Below are 18,735 nucleotides of genomic sequence, written 5' to 3'. Positions count from 1 at the left end.
GAGTTTGCACGTCCTTACCGTGTCTGCGTAGGTTTCCTCCGGGTGCTCCGGTTTCCTCCCACAGTCTTTCACCAGGTCTGCTGGGATATTACACTAACCGAAGATCGTCAGGATTTAAAATAAAGGTGAAATTATCTCTCATGTATAAGTTCAGTGCGTTACAGTAATGACAATACGTTCACGAATAATACGACATCATAGTATCACAACAGTCTTCAGGAACGTGAGAATTTGGTGATTTTCCTGGAAATTGCCATTTACCTCCGACAGGGAGGGAATCCCTAGAAATCCCCAGGCCGCAGCAAACTACAAACGTTCTTGAACGTTACGGCACGGTAGCACAGTGGTTAGCACTGCTGCTTCACAGCTCCAGGGTCCCGGGTTCGATTCCCGGCTCGGGTCACTGTCTGTGTGGAGTTTGCACATTCTCCTCGTGTCTGCGTGGGTTTCCTCCGGGTGCTCCGGTTTCCTCCCACAGTCCAAAGATGTGCGGGTTAGGTTGATTGGCCAGGTTAAAATTGCCCCTTAGAGTCCTGAGATGCGTAGGTTAAGAGGGATTAGCAGGTAAATATGTGGGGGTCGGGCCTGGGTGGGATTGTGGTCGGTGCAGACTCGATGGGCCGAATGGCCTCCTCCTGCACTGTAGGGTTTCTATGATTTCTATGAATGTAGCCCAATCCATCACGCAATTCAGCTTCCCATCCATTGACTCTGTCAACACTTCCCGGTGCCTCTGAAAAGCAGCCAGCATAATCAAGCATTCTCTCTTCCACCTTGCTCCGTCGGGATAAAGATACAAAAGTCTGAGGTCACGCACCAACTCACTCAAGAACAGCTTCTTCCCTGCTGCCGTCAGAATGTTGAATGGACCTCCCTTGCATTAAGTTGATCTTTCTCTACACTCTAGCTATGACTGTAACACCACACTCTACACTCTCGTTTCCCTCTCTATGAACGGTGTGCTTTGTCTATATCGCGCGTATGAAAAAATACTTTTCACTATATACTAATACATGTGATAATAATAAATCAAATCAAATCCGATCGCCACGAGAGGGAGCTGCCTCACCACGTTTGCATGTTTACTGCAGCGGGTACGGGTACAATAGCATTGTTCCCCTCTTGTATTCCAGAGGGACAAGCGGCTCTCGGAAATCATCCTTTCTTATCACGTTCTTATCAGGTACAACTGTCTCTGGTCGAATAGCTGAAATCAATGGCTATCGATTCTACTTCAAACTTCTTTTTTCCTGATACCTAACACTTGATTGTGGACCTGTACCAGTTTTTGTAAGAGGGCCATGGGAGCCTCATTCACTGTCTGTCTCAGTGCACAGTGATACACGGCGCTGTCTCTTATCTTCAAGTCTTTCATGGACAAGTGAAAAGTGCTTTGTATTTGGTTGAGATTCCCGCTGAAGTGTTCAAAGCCGGGAGCCGCATCGGTAAACCCAAAACAATTGGCTTTGAGCAGATACTGAGGAGCTCGGTGTGGATACTGGCGATCCCAGAACAGGTCATGTTGTACAGCTGAACTCGACGCAGAGTAACTGCAGGGTATTGCTGAATCTTCACCCTCTGCTACTTCAACTCCTGGTTCTGACTGGGAGACTGAGTCTCCGTTACTCATCTCTGGAAATAAACAGCGGACACACAGTGGGTTAGGAGGCAGAAGAAGACAGTAGTCACAGAGAGATGGGAAAGGGAAATAGCACAAGGTTTGCAACATACTTTGCAATATGTGATCAGAATCACTGACCTGTGATCAGAACAATAACCAGAGTCAGGAACATTTTCACTGCGAGCCTTCCAGTCTGAGCTCCAGAAACAGAAACAATGATTTCCGCCTGTACCGGACCTGGAATGTGAGAAATTGAAAGAATCAACAAGGCGTGATGCGACTGGCTGGGATTTATTTCCCCCGCCCATTTTTATATCTGCAAATAGTCACTCTCTGCAGAAGGCGACTGTGATGTTTGGTAAGCGACCAGAGAGAGCCCTCCCGTGGACAGTACAACCGCATTGTAAACAGATGCAGAACCAAGCGCCGAGATATATACACGCCGAGAAATACAAAGCCCCAGAAATATCCAGTACAGCTACAACACGGCACGAGTAACCATCCGCTCCACATCCTCACCGTTAATATCCTTTAGGGTTTTAAAGGTTTCAATAAAGTTATCTCTGAATCTTCGAAACTCCATTGGATACAAAGCCAGCATCAGTATCCTTTCCGCTGATACAGGTAACCCGCTCATACCTGGTAATACTATTGCAAACCTTCTCTGAACGTTTTCTAACGCATTATCATCTTTCTATCGATAAGGAAAAAGTATTGTGCAAAATGCTCCAGATGTGGTCTCACCAATGCCCTGTACAACGGAAAGATACCGGAATTTAGAAGAATGGGGGGGGGGGGGGGGGGGAGAGATCAAATTGAGGTAGACAAGATGATGAAAGATATGAATAAAGTAGACGTGAAGCCGGTGCTTCCTCTTGTGGGGCATTCTAGTTCGAGAGGTCATAGTCTTAGGATAAGGATAGCAAATTTAAAAGAGTTGAGGAGAAACTACTTCTCCCAAAGTGTTGTAAATCTGTGGAATTCGCTACTCCAAAGTGCGGTGGATGGTGGAACAGTGAGTAAATTTAAGGAGCAGTTAGGCAGATTTTTAATTGGTAATTGGAGGGTTATGGGGAGAAAGCAGGAAAATGGGGATGAGAGGCATATCAGCCATGATCGAATGGCGGAGCGGACTCAATGATCGAATGGCCTAATTCTGCTCCTATATCTTATGAATCTTTACCTTCCTATTTAATAATACATTCCCTCGTAATAAATGGTAACATTTTATGACATTTCTAATTAATTGCTATACCTGCACAGTAGCCCCTCTTGGTTCACGCCCGAGGATAGCCAAATCCCTCAGTACCTCAGAAATTTGTGATGTCTCACTATTTAGAGATTAAGTGTATTTTATATTCATCATGCCAAAATGGACATTTCCGCATTTATAATCAATTTGGCGGAGCTTTGCCAATTCATTTAACCTATTTATGTCCCTTTATCGCCTCCTTACATCCTCTTCACCATTTATTTTCCTATCTATCTTTGTGTCGTCAGTAAACTTAGCACCCATATCTGCTCTGTTAAATATCACTGTGTAATCCAGGAACTAATCCAGTTCTCCTGGATTTCTGCGCCTTAACATATCATTGTGTAATCCAACAATTAAATCAGGTATCCTCCATTACTGTTCTTTATCATTTTACTGTGTAATCCAACAATTCATCCAATACTCCTGGATTATGGCTCCCGATCATATCGGTATGTGATGAAACCCGCTCCCGATACAGGGAACACAACAACACGGTGAAGAGGCTCCGTCTGGTGGTGATGTGAGGTAAATGGCCTCTTCTCGGGAGATTAGTGAATTCTCAGATTACTGAAAGATCTTGTTCCACGATTATGCGGCTGTACTTTTTCTTGTTCCTATTGTTCCTATTTATACTTAAATTCAGGTGGACCCATGCGCGGAACTAATGCGAACTTCAGTTTGAATCCTCATCAATTGCTTTGTCTGCTTTGAATGTCCCAGGCTTTTCTGTTAAACTATACTCGTGTTACACAATTTGAAACCAGAGCAATACAGATACGATTCAAACTCTTAATAAAGTTCTGTCCACACGCCCAGAGGATGTAAATGTGACACCGAACTCACATTTGTCTGATAGAATGTCAGATTTCAGTATACCTGCTTCAATTTTAAACTTTTCTCAGAGTTGTCGTTATTATATTTTGTCCAATATATCAGCTATCCCCTAATGGGTCTTGGGGAATTTATTGAAATGGGAGACTGGGAGAGATTGCATGTTCTACATTCTGCACTTTCTTGGAACAGGGTTGAGGGAGAGAGGTGCTCTGAGACACAGAGAGAGGAGACAGACAGTAGTGGCCAAACGATTGAGAGTGCAGGATGAACCGATTCGAACAGAGAACCGGAAGCGCAGAGAAAGGCGGACAGGAGCAGACAGAGAAACAGTCAGATAAAGTCATTGGGCTACAGCCAACGTTGTTCGGTGGCCAAGTCTTGACAACGCTGAGAAACAAGCCAACCCTGTAATTGGACAACGCTCCTTGGTTTCCCAATAAATGAGGCCTGCCCATGATATAAAATTACTTCTTCACATCAGAGTACAAGAGTTGGCATATTTTTACAATTCTGCTGATTTTGTGGAACCCTTAAGCAGAAAGCATGTTCTCCCAATTTTCTTTGCTAATACTGTTGGTTTTTCTGCCCGGTGAGCCTGTGTTTAAATAGCCACTGTCTGTTCCCAGCGTTCACGACCAGAGTTTTAATAAATTCTGTAATTTGTTGCAGGAACCAATGGCAAAGATGAAGTGTCCCAAGATCCCCCTGAATTGACGGTTCAGGAAGGACAGACCATAACACTGGACTGCAGTTACTCGACAGCTGGTGCTCCGACTCTGTTCTGGTACATCCAATCTCCCAGGGAAGCTCCGAAATATTTATTGAATATATATGGCACGGGAGACACGTCTGAAAATTCTTCGGATAGATTTTCTGCTGCTTTGCACAAAGGAAACAAAACGGTCCTTTTAAATATCACAGAAATCATAGAAACCCTACAGTACAGAAAGAGGCCATTCGGCCCATCGAGTCTGCATCGACCACAATCCCACCCAGGCCCTACCCCCATATTCCACCGCTAATCCCTCTAATCTACGCACCCCAGGACACTAAGGGGCAATTTTAGCATGGCCAATCAACCTAACCCGCACATCTTTAGACTGTAGGAGGAAACCGGAGCACCCGGAGGAAACCCACGGAGACACGAGGAGAATGTGCAAACTCCACACAGACAGTGACCCAAGCCGGGAATCGAACCCAGGTCGCTGGAGCTGTGAAGCCGCAGTGCTAACCACTGTGCTACCGTGCCGCCCAACATTCCAGCCTTAATTCCAAATGTTTATCCCTACCATGGTGGGATTCGAACCCAGGCCTCCAGTGCATTATCCTGGGTCTCCCAATTACTAATCCAGTGACAATACCACTATACCACCACCGGATATCGTCGGAATGCTTCTGTCTGACAGCGCCGTGTACTTCTGTGCCATGAAGCCCACATTGGTGCAGAGATAAAGAGAACCCCGGACAAAAACTGGAGGCTGGGGGTTCCAGTTAGTGATCAGCAGCTCAGTGATAAGCTGAAACAATTACTTCGTCTGTGAGAGTTCAGCACCGTTACTAATATATCACAACACAACATTCAAAAAGAACAGGTGAACAGCAACTGAAGAATTGTATTAGGTAGGTTTTGACTTTCATTTGGGCTGGAAAATAATTTCGTAAAACAATATATTATGCGCTCACTCACGTTTTGTATTTTCATGATCTTTTCATGTCTATCAGAATTAAGGAGCAACAGAATCTCAACCTCTACTCTCTGTGTCCCATTTATCACAGCCAGTGCATAGTGTCTATATGATTAGAACGTGTTGCTGGATGGGACAGAGTTTGTAGAAAATTAATACGTTTCACAATGTACCGATTACACTCTTTAGTTACATCAATGTTTATTTTCCTTTCGACTGAATGTTTTCTGACACAATTGACAGCCCAGTGTTTTTGGCTTAAAGTAACCAGGCTTTAACCATAAGACCTTATGAAATAGGATCAGGATAAAGCCTCTCGGCCTCTCGAGCCTGCTCTGTCATATAATGGAATCGTGGCTAATCCAACATTCCTCACCTTCACTTTCCTGCCCTTTCCCTGTGACCCTTGATTCACTTATTGATCAAAAATCTATCTATCTCAGCCTTAAATATACACAATGACTCTACCACCACAGTTCTCTGGAGCAATGAGTTCCAAAGACTCACGACCCTCAGAAAGAAGAAATTGCTCCTCATCTATAAATATGTGAAGAGTAAAAGGATGAGATGTGAAGGAATAGGACCTATAAAATGTGAAGGTGAGAAAGTCTGTACAGAACCGGAAGAAATAGCAGAGGTGCTTAATGAATATTTTACCTCGGTATTCACGGTGGAAAAAGACCTGGGTGGTTGTACTACAGGATTGCGGTGGACTGAAAAGATTGAGTATGTGGACATTAAGAAAGAGGATCTGTTGGAAATTTCGAATAGCATCAAGATAGATAAGTCGCCGGGACCGGTTGGGATGTACCCCAGGGTACTGTGGGAGGCGAGGGAAGAGATTGCAGAGCCTCTGGCGATGATCTTTGCGTCGTCGATGGAGGCGGGAGAGGTTCCGGAGGATTGGAGGACTGCGGATGTGGTTCCTATATTCAAGAAAGGGAATAGAGATAGCCCAGGACATTATTGACCGGTGAGTCTAACCTCAGTGGTTGGTAAGTTGATGGAGAAGATCCTGAGGGATAGGATTTATGAACATTTAGTGAAGTTTAGTATGCTCAAAAGCAGTCAGCACGGCTTTGTCAAAGGCAAATCGTGCCTTACGAGCCTGGTGGAGTTCTTTGAAAATGTGGCTAAACACATTGTTGATGTAAAAGCGGTAGATGTGGTTTACATAGACTTCAGCAAGGCGTTCGATAAGGTCCCCCATGCAAGACTTCTCGAGAAAGTGAGAGGGCATGGGATCCAAGGGGCTGTTGCCTTGTGGATCCAGAACTGGCTTGCCTGCAGAAGGCAGAGAGTGGTTGTAGATGGGTCTTTTCCTGAATGGAGGTCGGTCACCAGTGGAGTGCCCCAGGGATTTGTTCTGGGACTATTGATGTTTGTCATTTTCATAAATGACCTGGATAAGGAAGTGGAGGGATGGGTTGGTAAGTTTGCCGACGACACGAAGGTTGGTGGTGTTGTGGATAGTTTGGAGGAATGTCAGAAGCTGCAGCGTGACATAGATAGGATGCAAGACTGGGCGGAGAAGTGGCAGGGGGACTTCAATCTGGATAAATGTGTAGTGGTCCATTTTGGCAGGTCAACTGGGATGAAGGAGTATAATATCAAGGGTAAGACTCTTAGCAGTGTAGATGATCAGACGGACCTTGGGGTCCGGGTCCATAGGACTCTTAAATCGGCCTCGCAGGTAGAGGAGGTGGTTAAGAAGACGTATGGTGTGCTGGCCTTCATCAATCGAGGGATTGAGTTTAGGAGTAGGGAGATAATGATGCAGCTTGATTAGACCCTCGTCAGACCCGACTTAGAGTACTGTGCTCAGTTCTGGTCGCCTCATTACAGGAGGGATGTGGAAATTATTGAAAGGGTGCAGAGAAGATTTACAAGGATGTTGCCTGGATTGGTTGGCATGCCTTATGAGGATAGGTTGAGGGAGCTCGGTCTTTTTTCCTTGGAGAGACGAAAGATGAGAGGTGACCTGATAGAGGTGTACAAGATGTTGAGAGGTATAGATCGGGTGGATTCTCGGAGGCTTTTTCCCAGGGCTGAAATGGCTGCTGCGAGAGGACACAGGTTTAAGGTGCTGGGGAGTAGGTACAGAGGAGATGTCAGGCGTAGGTTTTTCATTCAGAGGGTGGTGTGTTCGTGGAATCGGCTGCCGTCAGTGATGGTGGAGGGAAACTCGATAAGGTATTTTAAGAGACTGCTGGATGAGTACATGGGACTTAATAGGATTGAGGGGTATAGGTAAGCCTATATATAAGCCTAGGTAGGTAGGGACATGACCGGCGCAACTTGTGGGCCGAAGGGCCTGTTTGTGCTGTATTTATTTCTATGTTCTATCTCAGTTTTCAATTGGCATCCCTTTATTCTGAGACTGTTCCCTCTGGGCCTGGATTCTCCCAATAAGGGAAACATCCTCTCAGCATGTACCCTGTCAAGCCCCTCAATAATCCTATATATTTCAATGAGATCACCTCTCATTCTTTTAAATTCCAGTGAGTAGAATACTTCCTGTTGAACCATTCCTCATAAGACCATCCCTCCATACTGGGGATCATGCTTGTAAACCTTCCCTGAATTTTCTCCAATGTATTAACCTATGTCCTTAACTAAGAGGCCCAAAACTGGTGACGGTATTCCAGATGTGGTCACATCAGTATCTTGAAGGGGCTCCCGTATGAGGAGCGGTTTAGTAGCTTGGCCTTATACTCGCTGGCGTACTGAAGAATGAGGGGGAGATTTGCTTGAGATATATAAAACACTCAACGGGATTGGGAAAGTAAATGTTGGTCAAATGTTTCCCCTTCTAGAACAGTCTAGGTCAAGAGGTCATAGTTGTAGATAAGGGATGGGAGGGTGGGGTGGGAGGTTCGAGACAAAGATTAGGAGAAGCTACTTCTCACAGAGGGTTGCGGATCTATGGAACTCACTGTCCCAGAGTGCAGTGGATGCAGAATGCATCAATGGATTCAAGAAAGAGACAGATTGACCAAAAGCGGGATAAATGGCTATGGGGAAAAGGCAGGGAAGTGAAGTTAGGAGGAGATGGAGATAGGCCATGATCATATAGATTGGCGGAGGGGTCTGGAAGGGCTGAATTGCCTACTCTTACTCCTAATTCCTATGTTCTTATAATGGGATGCAATGCCTTATCTTGTCAGCTTGGATATGTCTTTTCTCTCTTGTGGAAACCATGAATTGAATTCAATTTTATTTTAAATTTGTTTTTTTTGAGCAAGCAAGGAATGGATGACTCCTCTTAATAAAGCCATGCTGACTATTCGTGATTAATCTCTGCCTCTCCAACTGCCGATGAATTCCTTTTATCAGAATTGCTTCCAATTGTTTTCCATCACTGAAGCTGGACAGACATGCCTGGCGTTTCCTGATTTATCCTTTCCTCCGGTCAGGAATAATGATACCACATGACTGTCCTCCAGTCCTCCGGCACCTCCCTGTGGCCATGATAAACCATGATGTGGAAGTGCCGGCGTTGGACTGGGGCAGATTTCCACTCCATCTGACGAAGGAGCAGCTCTCCGGAAGCTAGTGGCGTTTGCTACCAAATAAACCTGTTGGACTTTAACCTGGTGTTGTTAGACTCCTTACTGCCATTATAAACCGACAGGTCATTATAAAATTCGTGATTGGTCTGTCATACAGGGCTCACATTGGACGTTGTGCTGTCTCTGGTACATCATAACCGTGACAGTCAAATACTTCCGGGCATCAAGAAAAACGCTCTATAAATTGTCTATGTTCATTAAACAACTGGCCAATTCGCATCGATGTGTTTTGTCATGACATATTTAGAACAACTGAAAGTACGTATTAGAATTAAAAATACTAGATACCATTGCAATTCATACGCATCCCTGATCACAATGTTTGCCTCACGCTCTGTTATGTTGAGTGAGGCTCTGGCAGTTTTTGTACAGGTTCAGCCCAGCTCTGTGTCTCTGTGTGACTTAGCGCGCAGTAATATACCCCGGAGTCTGACAGTTCTGTGCTCGACAATTTCAGCAGAATGGCGCTCGTTGTATCATTGAGCTCCGCTGAAAAACGGTCCCCTGGGAATCTCTCTGTGTTCCCGGTGAATTTGTTTCTCTTCAGCAGATACTCCATGGAACCGCTGGGATACTGACGGTACCAGAATAGATAATAATTCTCAATGATTATAGCTGTATAATTACAGAATAGCTGAACATCATCTCCTTCACTCGTTGTGACTGCAGCTGGTATCTGTGAGACCGAGTCGCCTCCACTATGTCCTGTAAGAACCAAGAGTCATGTTAAATTAAACGATGTCAGGTCACTTTGGTTAATAGCCGGATTTGGCCCGTCACCCTGGCCAATAATCTGGGAAATCAACCGGGTCGAAGCAGAAATATATTTGCCACAACACACAGGTTGTAACGGGAACGTATTAGGAGCGGTTACATGAAACTCCGTTAAATGAACACCTTCTAAGGAGATCAGATCCTCGCCTTCGTTTCATGTAATTTGACGGGGAAACTAAACTGTCTGTGGGTTTAGAGATCTCGTGTTGGTCAAGGTCCCTCACTGGCTGCGACGGGGCCTGCAATCCCATCTTAACTCTTCACTCTCATTCACCTGGGGAATTGTGCCTCCTCCTTTGCTGAGACAAAATGGATCCGGGTGATTTACTCGTTTAGAATTAATATATATTTTACCAGTGTGTTAATGGAACTGCTCAACTGATTGCAGTGAATGGTAAAAACGTGAACACAGAGTTTGCAATTTATGAACCTACCGGTTAATAGAGCTGCCACTGTGAAGAATAAGCAAAGAGTCACAGGAGACATGTTTGCAGCGAGGTCAAAGGGGATGTGAGCAGAGCGTGTTGAAGCTGAAATTTTAATTGTCAAGAGCTGGGAAGAAGTTGAGTCACGTCCGGGCCCCAGTTGATTGGTTCATGGTTGACAGCATCATTCATTCACATCCAAGCTTAAAATTCCAGTGTCTTCAAGTCAACCAATCAGCGCACGTCTCCTTTGGCTGTCAGCGCCAGGAGAAAGGAACTTAATGAGTTGTTTGTCCTCTCGGGGACCTGGACAGAGATTAAACAGGGAAAATTAACCAGGCGCCAAATGCATTCTTCGGGTTCAGTTCAGTGCCGTGTTCCTTTGAACTAACAACAGGAGGCGGGTTCTCCTTTAACCACCCACACTGAGCGTTTCACACTGACACCAGCTCACACGACCTCTGAGCACTCACCTGACCCGCCCAGATTAAATATTTCTCATGCCTCTGCTGGTGTATACTGGTAATTGCAGGGTGCAATCTTTCACTTGGACTGTCGACAAGTTGCAATTCACAAGAGAGTTACAAATGAAAACAGATGTCCATTTAATCGCTTCAATTTATAAGGCGAAGAAAGAACAGGAAATCGGTTAATTTTATTTAATTTTTAACTGTTCTCTAACTTTTATTTCTTTGTTGTCTTTCTTTAAACCACCCCCCACTCTTTCCCCCATTTTATCATCCTTCTCTTACCTTTTCTCTCTCTTTGCTTCCCTTTTCCCCCTTTCTCGCAATTTTATCTGTCTCCCACCTCACCCCCACGTTTTCATCTGTCACAACTTGCCCTCTGATTTCAGCTTGTCTGCCGTTTGGCTATTCACACCTTCTATTCTCTGTATGGGCTGCCAGTCGCAGCCTTTCCCCTTGTTTTCGTGGCAATGACTCATTTTTCATTCCCTCACCGAAGAGCAGAAATATCTCCCACTTTCTATGCCTTTTAGCTTTGGCAAAGGGTCATCTGGACTCGAAACGTCAGCTCTTTTCTCTCCTCACAGATGCTTCCAGACGTGTTGAGATTTTCCAATATTTTCTCTTTCGGCTTCAGATTCCAGCATCCGCAGTGATTTGCTTTTATTTTTAAATCAGGCAATGTTGTTCCTGGATCATAACCAGAACCCAAATTAAAAGAGCTGCTCTCTGACTGTGAAAGCTCCCCGTCGCTGATGCAAGAGGACACTGAGTCATCCTTTAAATCGGATAAATGGATGGATGGAACTGGCTGTTTAATAGATTTACGCAGTGTGAGAGTGGGTGGACTCCGCATGTCGTCCCTGATACTTCATACTGGGGAAAGTGTATGATCGGCAATTGTTGGAAACAATCTTGTTTCCAAAAGTGGAGCAGGTTGTTTGAAAGTTGTAAATTGCAGTGCCTTTTGACCCCAGGAGAGGGCAGAAGGACACTGAATTAAGTTCAATGTTGGAGTGAGTGTCTTTATTGAAGAAAATTTGTTTGAAGGAACAAATGAGGAAACGGAAACATAATTATAACACTGATATCCAACTTGTTACTTTAAAAAATATTCTTATGAGTTTTCAATGTTGCCATTCCTGTGGTTATGTAACAAATATTCGATAGATAGACCAGTTCCCATTACACAAGTTCCCAAATTATTGGAACGATATTTTAGGACTAACATCTGGGCCTCCTTCTTGTCACACCGGGACTGGTCACAGTGTGGAATAAAACTTAAGCAAGAATGAGAGGGGAAAATATCTTGCAATCGTTGGATAGTAGAATAAACGAGAGTTGTAAGCTCTCCCGCAATAAAAGGTCTATAACAGGAAAGAGTAAACAACTGTTCTCATTTGCAACTATCTTGTGAATTGCAACTTGTCGACAGTCCAAGTGAAGAATTGCACCCTGCAATTACCAGTATGCACCGGCAGAGAGCAGTGTGAGGCATGAGAAATATTTAATCTGGGCGGGTCAGGTGAATGCTCAAAGGCGATGTGAGCTGGTATCAGTGTTAAGCGCTCAGTGTGGATGGTTAAAGGAGAACCCGCCTCCTGTTGTTAGTTCAACAGAAACACGGCACTAAACTGGACACGAAGAAAGCATTTGCCTCCCGGTTAACTTTCATCTCCTGGTTCTCAGCTGATCTCCGTGCTGCGTGTTAACTGAGAATGCTCAAGATTTGCATCGACTTTTTGTTGTTTTTCACTCTGATCTGTACGGGGGTGACCGGAGAAGATGAGTTGCTGCAGTTCCCTCCACGGATGGTTGTCAATGAAGCGGGAAATGTATCCATGAACTGCACCGGCTCCATTACGTTTCAGACCCTGCATTGGTACAAACAGCTCCCGAATCAGTCACCCCAGCATCTGGTGATGGCCACAAGAGGAACGGATCAACATGGGAGGATCACTGCTTCGATCGTTGAAAGCAACAAACTCAGCATCCTGACCGTGAGAGACGTACAGGTTTCAGACGCTGCCACCTATCTTTGCGCCGAGAGGCACACTGTTGCAAACACAGGGAGATCTCGTACAAAAACCTGCACCGTTTTCAAAACACGCTCCGCCATGCCTGAAACACCAGCAATTTATGAATCGCGGTATTAAATCCCCAGGGTAAGGGGAAAGAGCAAAACATAACTTGCATCAGAATATTTTAAAAAGATTAAAACGAAGAGAGCTGAAACTGCTTTTGAAGAAAATGGAAGCGGTTACATGTAAGTCAGAATGAGTGGGCGGCACGGTAGCACAGCAGTTACTACTGCTGCCTCACAGCAATATCTCCCACTTTCTATGCCTTTTATCTTTGGCAAAGGGTCATCTGGACTCGAAACGTCAGCTCTTTTCTCTCCTCACAGATGCTTCCAGACCTGTTGAGATTTTCCAGCATTTTCTCTTTCGGCTTCAGATTCCAGCATTCGCAGTGATTTGCTTTTATTTTTAAATCAGGCAATGTTGTTCCTGGATCATAACCGGAACCCAAATTAAAAGAGCTGCTCTCTGACTGTGAAAGCTCCCCGTAGCTGATGCAAGAGGCCACTGAGTCCTGAGGGAATTGACTATAACAATGCGGTAAATAGCCAAACATCATCCTTTAAATCGGATAAATGGAGGGATGGAACTGGCTGTTTAATAGATTTACGCAGAATGAGAGTGGGTGGACTCCGCATGTAGTCCCTGATTTTAGAATCTTGATCACTTGCAATTTTCGCAGCATTCTTATTCAAACCACCGTGTTCACGGTAACGGATTGGTTAGCCCAGATAGCCTTCACATCTGCTCGCCCTTACATTTGACCGCTGTCGGCTGGGGATTTGATCTACAAAGCTGGGGAAGTACCTGTACCAGGGTTCAACTGGTTTCCAACGCTGTGAGAGATTGGACGCAGGATTAAGCGACAGCTTTGCTCAGCTGCAGCCCAGAATTGGCGAACATAATGGTGTTTTTTCAAAATGTTGGGATGCGAAGAAGTCGGTTTTGGCAAACTGCTTGATCATCACAATCAATCGTGTATTTTGTCAGAATTAACACTGCTGTATTGCAAGCTGTTAGACCCAGTTACCAATATCCCCCCCAACTCGCATCTTGTATTGGAAGGAGATTTTAATGTGATCTATTTTCCATTTACCTCAACTCCTGAGGAAAGAGGCGGAGTGACACAATATCCATGACTCAGCTCTGAGGAAAATGTGGGAACACCGGATGATCAATGAGTTGCAATAATGAAAGTCAGGTTCGATACCACCAGGCGCATTGGAAAAGAAGAAAAATGAAAAATATACTTTATACTGGGGAAAATGTATGATCGACAATTGTTGCAATCAATCTTGGTCCCAGAAGCGGAGCAGGTTGTTTCAAAGTTGTATATTGTAGTGACTTTTTCCCCCAGTAGAGGGCAGAAGGACGCTGAATTAAGTTCAATATCGGAGCGAGTGTCTTTATTGAAGAAAATTTGATTGAAGGAACATATGAGGAAACAGAAACATAATTACAACACTGATATCAAACTTATTATGTTAAAAAAATATTCTCATGAGTTTTCAATGTTGCCATTCCTGTGGTTATGTAACAAATATTCGATAGATAGACCAGTTCCCATTACAAAACTTCCCAAATTATCGAACGCTATTTTAGGACTAACATCTGGGCCTTCTTCTTGTCACACCGGGACTGGTCACAGTGTGGAATAAAACTTCAGCAAGACTGAGAGGGGAAAATGCATTGCAATCGTTGGATAGTAGAATAAACGAGAGTTGTAAGCTCTCCCGCAATAAAAGGTCAAATACAGGACAGAGGAAACAACTGTTCTCATTTGCAACTATCTTGTGAATTGCAACTTGTCGACAGTCCAAGTGAAGAATTGCACCCTGCAATTACCAGTATGCACCGGCAGATAGCAGTGTGAGGCATGAGACATATTTAATCTGGGCAGGTCAGGTGAGTGCTCAAAGGCTATGTAAGCTTGTATCAGTGTTAAGCGCTTAGTGTGGATAGTTAAAGGAGAACCCGCCTACTGTTGTTAGTTGAACAGAAACACGGCACTAAACTGGACACGAAGAAAGCATTTGCCTCCCGGTTAACTTTCATCTCCTGGTTCTAAGCTGATCTCGGTGTTGCGTGTTAACTGAGAATGCTCAAGATTTGCATCGAATTTTTGTTGTTTTTCACTCTGATCTGTACGGGGGTGACCGGAGAAGCTGAGTTGCTGCAGCTCCCTCCGCGGATGGTTGTCAGTGAAGCGGGAAATGTATCCATGAACTGTACCAGCTCCATTACGTTACAGGCCCTGCATTGGTACAAACAGCTCCCGAATCAGTCACCCCAGCATCTGGTGATGGCCACAAGAGGAACGGATCAACATGGGAGGATCACTGCTTCGATCGTTGAAAGCAACAAACTCAGCATCCTGACCGTGAGAGACGTACAGGTTTCAGACGCTGCCACCTATCTTTGCGCCGAGAGGCACACTGTTGCAAACACAGGGAGATCTCGTACAAAAACCTGCACCGTTTTCAAAACACGCTCCGCCATGCCTGAAATATCAGCATTTTAAGAAGCGCGGTATTAAACCCCCAGGGTAAGGGGAAAGAGCAAAACATATCTTGAATCAGAAAATTTTAGAATGGTTAAAACGAAGAGAGCTGGAACTGCTTTTGAAGAAAATGGAAGCGGTTACATGTAAGTCAGAATGAGTGGGCGGCACCGTAGCACAGCAGTTACGACTGCTGCCTCACAGCAATATCTCCCACTTTCTATGCCTTTTAGCTTTGGCAAAGGGTCATCTGGACTCGAAACGTCAGCTCTTTTCTCTCCTCACAGATGCTTCCAGACCTGTTGAGGTTTTAGAGCATTTTCTCTTTCGGCTTCAGATTCCAGCATCCGCAGTGATTTGCTTTTATTTTTAAATCAGGCAATGTTGTTCCTGGATCATAACCAGAACACAAATTAAAAGAGCTGCTCTCTGACTGTGAAAGCCCCCCGTAGCTGATGCAAGAGGCCACTGAGTCCTGAGGGAATTGAGTATAACAATGCGGTAAATAGCCAAGCTTCATCCTTTAAATCGGATAAATGGAGGGATGGAACTGTCTGTTTAATAGATTTACGCAGAATGAGAGTGTGTGGACTCCGCATGTAGTCCCTGATTTTAGGATCTTGATCACTTGCAATTTTCGCAGCATTCTTATTCAAAACATCGTGTTCATGGTTTCGGATTGGTTAGTCCGGATAGCCTTCACATCTGCTCGCCCTAATAATTGACCGCAGTAGGCTGGGGATTTGATCTACAAAGCTGGGGAAGTACCTGTACCAGGGTTCAACTGGTTTCCAACGCTGCGAGTGTTTGGACGCAGGATTAAGCGGCAGCTTTGCTCAGCTGCAGCCCAGAGTTGGCTAACATAATGGTGTTTTTTCAAAATGTCGGATTGCGAAGAAGTCGGTTTTCGCAAACTGCTCGATCATCACAATCAATCATGTATTTTGTCAGAATTAACACTGCTGTATTTCAAGCTGTTAGACCCAGTTACCAATATCCCCCCCCAACTCGCATCTTGTATTAGAAGGAGATTTTAAAGTCATCTATTTTCCATTTACCTGAACACCTGAGGAAAGGGGCGGAGTGACACAATATCCATGACTCCGCACTGAGGAAAATGTGGGAACACCGGATGATCAATGAGTTGCAATAATTAAAGTCCGTTTCGATACCACCAGGCGCATTCCAAAAGAAGAAAAATGAAAAGTATACTTTATACTGGGGAAAATGTATGATCGGCAATTGTTGCAATCAATCTTGGTCCCAGAAGCGGAGCAGGTTGTTTCAAAGTTGTATATTGTAGTGCTTTTTGCCCCCAGTAGAGGGCAGAAGGACACTGAATTAAGTTCAATATCGGAGCGAGTGTCCTTATTGAAGAAAATTTGATTGAAGGAACAAATGAGGAAACAGAAACATAATTACAACACTGATATCAAACTTATTATTTAAAAAAATTGTCCTATGGGTTTTCAATGTTGCTATTCCTGTGGTTATGCAACACATATTCGATAGATAGACCAGTTCCCATTCCACAAGTTCCCAAATTATCGAACGCTATTTTAGGACTAACATCTGGGCCTTCTTCTTGTCAGACCAGGACTGGTCACAGTGTGGAATAAAACTTCAGCAAGAATGAGAGGGGAAAATACATTGCAATCGTTGGATAGTAGAATAAACGAGAGTTGTAAGCTCTCCCGCAATAAAAGGTCTATAACAGGAAAGAGTAAACAACTGTTCTCATTTGCAACTATCTTGTGAATTGCAACTTGTCGACAGTCCAAGTGAAGAATTGCACCCTGCAATTACCAGTATGCACCGGCAGAGAGCAGTGTGAGGCATGAGAAATATTTAATCTGGGCGGGTCAGGTGAGTGCTTAAATGCTGTGTGAGCTGGTACCAGTGTTCAGCGCTCAGTGTGGATGGTTAAAGGAGAACCCGCCTACTGTTGTTAGTTCAACAGAAACACGGCACTAAACTGGACACGAAGAAAGCATTTGCCTCCCGCTTAACATTAATCTCCTGATTCTAAGCTGATCTCGGTGTTGCGTGTTAACTGAGAATGCTCAAGGTTTGCATCGACTTTTTGTTGTTTTTCACTCTGATCTGTACGGGGGTGACCGGAGAAGCTGAGTTGCTGCAGCTCCCTCCACGGATGGTTGTCAGTGAAGCGGGAAATGTATCCATGAACTGTACCAGCTCCATTACGTTTCAGACCCTGCGTTGGTACAAACAGCTCCCGAATCAGTCACCCCAGCATCTGGTGATGGCCACAAGAGGAACCGATCAACACGGGAGGATCACTGCTTCGATCGCTGAAAGCAACAAACTCAGCATCCTGACCGTGAGAGACGTACAAGTTTCAGACGCTGCCACCTATCTTTGCGCCGAGAGGCACACTGTTGCAAACACAGGGAGATCTCGTACAAAAACCTGCACCGTTTTCAAAACACGCTCCGCCATGCCTGAAATATCAGCAGTTTAAGAAGCGCGGTATTAAACCCCCAGGGTAAGGGGAAAGAGCAAAACATATCTTGAATCAGAAAATTTTAGAAAGGTTAAAACGCAGAGAGCTGGAACTGCATTTGAAGAAAATGGAAGCGGTTACATGTAAGTCAGAATGAGTGGGCGGGAGGGAAGCAGAGCAGTTACTACTGCTGCCTCACAGCAATATCTCCCATTTTCTATGCCTTTTATCTTTGGCAAAGGGTCATCTGGACTCGAAACGTCAGCTCTTTTCTCTCCTCACAGATGCTTCCAGACCTGCTGAGATTTTCCAGCATTTTCTCTTTCGGCTTCAGATTCCAGCATCCGCAGTGATTTGCTTTCATTTTTAAATCAGGCAATGTTGTTCCTGGATCATAACCGGAACCCAAATTAAAAGAGCTGCTCTCTGACTGTGAAAGCTCCCCGTAGCTGATGCAAGAGGTCACTGAGTCCTGAGGGAATTGACTATAACAATGCGGTAAATAGCCAAACATCATCCTTTAAATCGGATAAATGGATGGATGGAACTGGCTGTTTAATAGATTTACGCAGAATGAGAGTGGGTGGACTCCGCATGTAGTCCCTGATTTTAGGATCTTGATCACTTGCAATTTTCGCAGCATTCTTATTCAAAACATCCTGTTCACGGTAACGGATTGGTTAGTCCGGATAGCCTTCACATCTGCTCGCCTTTATAATTGACCGCAGTAGGCTGGGGATTTGATCTACAAAGCTGGGGAAGTACCTGTACCAGGGTTCAACTGGTTTCCAATACTGTGAGAATTTGGACGCAGGATTCAACGCCATCTTTGCTCAGCTGCAGCCCAGAGTTGGCTCACATGATGGTGCTTTTTCAAAATGTAGGGTTGCGAAGAAGTCGGTTTTGGCAAACTGCTTGATCATCACAATCAATCGTGTATTTTGTCAGAATTAACACTGCTGTATTTCAAGCTGTTAGACCCAGTTCCCAATATCCGCCCCCAACTCGCATCTTGTATTAGAAGGAGATTTTCAAGTCATCTATTTTCCATTTATCT

The 18,735-nt window shown here is 44.6% G+C and overlaps 2 gene segments (V, D, J or C); both read left to right on the top strand.

Moving 5' to 3' along the window:
* Positions 1–12,351: 12,351 nt before the first annotated feature.
* LOC144480943 (T cell receptor alpha variable 36/delta variable 7-like) lies at positions 12,352–12,789 on the top strand. The segment is given in 1 exon segment: positions 12,352–12,789. A coding segment is annotated over 1 exon segment (438 nt).
* Positions 12,790–14,812: 2,023 nt separating this feature from the next.
* On the top strand, positions 14,813–15,235 carry LOC144480942 (T cell receptor alpha variable 34-like). The segment is given in 1 exon segment: positions 14,813–15,235. A coding segment is annotated over 1 exon segment (423 nt).
* Positions 15,236–18,735: the final 3,500 nt, after the last annotated feature.

This window comes from Mustelus asterias, chromosome 30 (assembly GCF_964213995.1).
Source record: "Mustelus asterias chromosome 30, sMusAst1.hap1.1, whole genome shotgun sequence".
Lineage (NCBI taxonomy): Eukaryota > Metazoa > Chordata > Chondrichthyes > Carcharhiniformes > Triakidae > Mustelus > Mustelus asterias.
This window is presented reverse-complemented; position numbering and strand designations above follow the sequence as displayed.